Here is a 5802-nt window from a genome sequence, read left to right as displayed (position 1 = left end):
TAACTAGAAATTGTAGCAATATTCTTTTTTAATATTTTTTTAAATATATTTTAGATACAATTAGTAACTGATTGAGACTAAATCAGCTATTAGCGGCTATTTCTTAAATTTTTACTAAACGTTTTAATATAATTATTCAGTGAGAAACAGTTATTAGCTACATCAAACATCTGAACTAAACACTCTCTAAATCCTAACAAAAAATGATAGAATATTCTTTCTTAACATTTTTAAGTAATTATCTTCAAAAGAAGAAAAATCTTATGTAAACAACATAATATCACAATTAATATCTTTGTTTCCTTACATAGGAAAGACCGTTCAATTAGCTCAATAAGATTTTTCCCTTTTTTTAATTTATTTTCTCGTTTACATGTAAGATAAAATTTATACGAATAATAAAATATTCTATCAAGAATTTTAATATAATTACATACTCAAAATTCAAATTCCAAATTTTGATTAAACTAGAAATAACTCTTACTGTCTCATCAGTGCCCTCTTTAGTCTCCTATCGCCTTTCCAGTTATTTATAAGAGTAATGTTATGGAAAAGAATAAGTGCTCCATTGACCGCATCTGGAAATAATGCTATCTTTTCCATATTATCACAGAATTTGATTCTGAAAAAAGGAAGATCGAAGAAACATAACAAAATTATCAATATGACATCTTATAGTATCACTTATAACTGAGCTAATCCCCCTCAAAACACTCGACTATTAGCAAGCTAATAAACACTGTCTCTCATCGTCCATCGGGGTTCATAATCTGAGAGAATACAACATTGGACAGCATTTTCTGATCAGAAACGTTGCTAAGAAAACTTTGATCATCACTGCTACTTGTTAATGTCATTCCACTCAGCCTGGAACCTATCACAAGTCCACTGCCAGAACTGAACAAATCATCACTGCTATCATCGATAGAGGACCCTTTTACGGGGGTCTCCATATCAATGTCCATTTCAGTTTGGTTTCTGTCCTGCTTGATAGCAGTTTCCTGCAGTTGTAATGCAAATTCGAGCCCCCAAACCACATCACTCATTGACGGCCTATCCATTCCATTGTCAAGCAAGCAACTCACTGCAAGCTCAAAGAATTTTTTCAGACAATCCGGTGCAATCTTGCCTTTCAGATGTGGATCAACAATGTCATCAAGCGTTCCTTTGCGGTAGCATTGCCTAGCCCATTCTGCTAGGCTTACCGGCTTGTTAAATGATGATTTACTCACCGGCGGTCTAGCTGACAGTACTTCAAACAATACTACCCCAAATGAGTAGACATCAGATTTTTCTGTCAATCTCTGAAGACGATAGTATTCAGGATCTAAGTAGCCAAAACTACCTTTCACTACTGTACTGATGTGAGGTTTTGACATGCTACTGGGGCCTACTTTAGACAAACCGAAATCTGAAACCTTCGCCGCCCATTTCTCATCCAACAAGATATTTGTTGTCTTCACATCACGATGAATGATGGTGTTCTTAGCACCTGAATGAAGGTACTGCAATCCGCGTGCAGCGCCGATGCAAATTTCTAGCCTTTGAATCCAGGTTAGTGGAGGATTATCTGTCTTGTAGAGGTGATCGCGAAGTGTCCCTCGAGCCATGTAATCATAAACTAGGATCATTTCATTATCTTCATAGCAATAACCAATTAAAGAGACTAAATGGAGGTATCGTAGCTGAGAGAGCATCTCGATCTCAGTCTTGAACTCGTGTGCTCCCTGTTCCGATCCTGGATTCAACCGTTTAATCGCAACAGTAACGGCCCCATCATTAATTAAACCTCTATACACATTACCAAACCCTCCAACACCTATAATAAATACACTATCAAAGTTGTTGGTGGCCTCTTTGATCTCAGGCAATGAAAAGCGGCGACAAAGATCAGAAGGTAGAGTTGAGCCTTGGGTCTTAGCAGACTTGGTCGAAGCAGTAGAAAATTGATCCAACCGTGAAGCTCCATCATTAAAACCTGACTGCTTGCTTTTTGACCTGCGCCAGTAAATAAAGAATAACAGAAGAGAGAGTGCCACAAAGCCTGCAACAGCTCCACCAATAATGGCGCTTATATTAGACTTAGATGATTTTGGGATGGGAGTCGCAGCAGACGGTGTATTAGATAGGGGTATGTCAGGATTTGGACTGGCGAGATTGTCCGAAACACTCAATTTGAAGATTTCAAGGCCATTTAGAATTGCAGAAGCGGCACGAGTTCTGTCCTCTGGTTTAGGATGCAGAGCAATAGCAAGTTTTTGGAACTTTTCACTTCCTTTAGGTTCCATCTTGACTGCATAATCTTTGTATACAGGAATCCCATTTCCGCCACTCCATTTAATCACATCTGCATAATCCTCAGCAGTTTGATTAGCCATGTAGATGAGAAAAACTCTGTCACCCTTTTGAGTTATCTTAGGATAAAACTCACAAAAGTAAAACCGAACTAGATAAATGAAATCAGAATCCACCTGAAATTGCCATGTAAGATTGTGTTTTTCATTTATTGTCGCGTTCAGCCCCATCATCCTAGAGGTATTATAGACTTCATCAGGTGCAGAGTAACGAGTAATATTGTCTCTGTATTTAAGCTGCGTAACATTGTTATGAGCTAAAGCGCTTTGACTTTCAAGTATTATGTAGTCCGTGTCTCCGTCCCAGCTTCGAAACATGCCTTTGTCATTCTGGGGTGAGACTGACTGTCCGCCTACGTTTATTCGATACATCAACTGTAAAGCAATATTGGACTCAATGCGCATAACTGAGTTGAGCGAGCCAACAGAAGGGAACCCTACATCATTCTCTGCGGAGTAATAAAGATTGGCAGGCATGGATACAATTTCAATCCCATTGATGAAAGCATATGCATCAGGCATGTTAGGCGTTGGAGTGAAAGTTAGGTTCAATAAGTTTTGACCCTCTTCAACATTTAAGCAGAATTCTTTAACAAATCCTGGCAGACTAAGATTCTTACTGTGGAGGACAGAGCTGAAATTGCTAAGCAGGGTATAGCGACCAGCTTGGACAGAGAAATATGCATTTGACATATCGAAATCGGAGTAAGAAGCAGGGTAGAAGTAGAGGCGAACAAATTTTGGTCCTGCGGTGGTTATAGGGAATGAGTAAGTGAACTGGGAGAAGGAGAGGCGTGCAGTTGCATAGGGTACAGAATCGAGTCCTTTTCTAGAAGCGGACTCATTGGCTTGTAGAGGTGTTGATGCGTTGTGTTGTAGATCGAAGAAATTGGTATCTGCAATCCAGTTTCGGTGATTCATGTCAGGTCCGTTGCTAGGTGATCCACAATCAAGAGCTATGTTATCTAGGGGAATATAAAGAGGTGAAGTGTTTGCGGCGATCAAGATGATGTGGTGGCTGCACAGAAGGAAAGAAGCATAGATTGAAGCAAAAATCATCGTGTTATGCCAGTAAATATTTTTGGTGCTGGTATTAAACATCATCATAGTTGTGAAATAGAAACACAAAAGAGAAACGAAAGGAAAGAAGAGAAGAGAAGTTTTTCATATATCATGGAGTGCATGATTCTTAAAAGATCACCTTTGGCTCAGGACTTGTATTCCTGCAACTCCTCTCCTAGAGAAGTTGACTGGGTCTACGATATTTTCTCAAGTTTAAAAATGTAAGAACTTTCCTTGAAGGGAGAAAAAGGAAGAAGAAGAGGACAAACTGGATAATTCTTTTTCCAAATGCAATTTCATTGGTATATTTATTTTTCATTTTTATCAAGGTTGCCTAAACTGTAATTTCATTACTATATATTTTTAGTTACATAAAAGACTCGAATTAAATTTTTGTGACTGAAATAATATACATACCGTCCGTCAGGCTAAGCTTATTTTATTAGTAAACTGCATCAAATTATATTTAAACTCCTCATATTTTTATATTTAAGTTTCAAAACTATATTATGCTCTCTGTCAAAAAAAATATTATATTACGCTCTGGATTAATCTATTTCTTTTGAATTTATTAGTTTTTCATGTGTGCTGTTGCAAGAGAATCACATGTTAAATAGTTAATGAATCTAACTCAATTTTGTTGATATCACTGTATCTTATTAATTGTGTATTTTTTTTCCTCATAGCTCCTAATTTAATTTCTTTTAGTGCATCATATAACTATTAGTTTCTTATTTAAATAATAAGATAACAAATATTTCCTAAATAATCATTAACTCTATATAGAAACAATATTCTAAAAACTATTAATAGTTAAATAGTTCTGGATGATAATTTTTTTGGATCATCATTTTCATATATATATATATATATATATTATAATTTTAAACTTGTAAATCAAATTATTAAATTAGAATTCATTTTTATAATTTGTAAATTTATTATAGATAATTATTTAAGAATATATAATAAATCTTTAATTAGACAATGATTATTATTCTCAAAATAACAAATTTAATTTAGCTTAATTGTCAAATAAATTCTGAATTTTGAACTTGTTATCAAATCTAGCATGTAATTTTTAAATTTCTAAATTTTAATGCCATACTTTAACATTAATTTCAATTTTAGCATTTAATAAAATTATATATTAAATCTACTAGCTTGACGTAGACTTCGACAATAATAAAAAAAGAATTGAGTTAACATTAGAGTTGTTGATTTATTCTATATTACTAAAATATTATCATTTAAATATATAAATTAATTATTTTTTTAACTTTTGAGTTTCATTAATTTTATATGCTTAAACGATTATATTTTAATAGTGAGAGTGCTGACTTAATTCTTTCTTTTTATTATTATTGCCGGAGTTCACGCCATGTTAACAATTTTTATTGATAATTGCACCAGATGTTAAAATTAAAATCAACATTAAAATTTAATTCTAAAATTAAAAATTAAAATTTAATTCTAAAATTAAAAATTTAAATAATGCATGCTAGATTTGATAACAAGTGCAAATATAAATTATTTTGGTAATTAAACTATTTATTTATTTTAATATTATATTTTAATGTTAATTTAAATGAATTTAATTAATATATATATGCATATGTAGAAATCTTGAATTATAGAACTCTCTACTTCCTAAATTCATAAAATAAAAGATAACCTTTAATTTATTTTCTACTTAGAAAATAATAATAATAACTCGGCATATTCTTCTTCTTTGCACTGTCCGCTTACACTAAATTAACGTTGTTATTCTACTCTTCTATCCGCTCCACGTCTATTCTCTTTTCTTTTTTCTGTTTTACCTTGACTTATGGTTTGCGTCCTACATTTCTTTCATTTATTTATCTAAATATTATTTAATTAAATATTATCATTATTTTAAATGTAAAACAGAAAGTTGATTTCACTCTTCACAATTGAAAAATTAAGTTTTATTTTTATTTCGATTTTAATAAATTTCTACAAATTCAATACACTTTATTAATTGAAATTTATAATTTTATTTTTTCTATTGGTAAAAATTTAAAATTAAATTAAAAGATTAAATTTATGTATAATTATATATCATAAAATATTAAGAGTTGATTTGACTTTAATAAATATTTTTAATTTTTCATATTTACATATTTTTAATATATTTTTTATTATACAAATAATATTTTTTTAAATAATTACTATTAACATTTTAAATTTTGCCATATTATATTATTATTATTTTTTTAAATACACCAACTCATCCTTTTATTTTGATTCTGTTATACTATTATCTCCTTTTGTTAATTTTTTTCATACTCTTTTGTTCCTCAATTTTAAAAATAAGTTGAAAATTAGTGCATTTTCCTAATAAAATTATATAATGAAAGATCTT

The 5802-nt window shown here is 31.5% G+C and overlaps 1 protein-coding gene across 1 annotated transcript; it reads right to left on the bottom strand.

The window, feature by feature from the left end:
• Positions 1-579: 579 nt before the first annotated feature.
• LOC8260250 (receptor-like protein kinase FERONIA) lies at positions 580-3679 on the bottom strand. Its single transcript, XM_025159428.2, has one exon. The coding sequence runs from the start codon at positions 3459-3461 to the stop codon at positions 747-749; it is 2715 nt and encodes a 904-aa protein (XP_025015196.2). The 5' UTR covers positions 3462-3679; the 3' UTR covers positions 580-746.
• Between the last annotated feature and the right edge of the window lie 2123 nt (positions 3680-5802).

The sequence above is a fragment of the Ricinus communis genome, chromosome 5 (genome assembly GCF_019578655.1).
Source record: "Ricinus communis isolate WT05 ecotype wild-type chromosome 5, ASM1957865v1, whole genome shotgun sequence".
In the NCBI taxonomy this organism is placed as follows: Eukaryota; Viridiplantae; Streptophyta; class Magnoliopsida; order Malpighiales; family Euphorbiaceae; genus Ricinus; species Ricinus communis.
The sequence above is the reverse complement of the archived record's forward strand: the minus strand, read 5'-3'. Positions and strand labels throughout refer to the sequence as shown.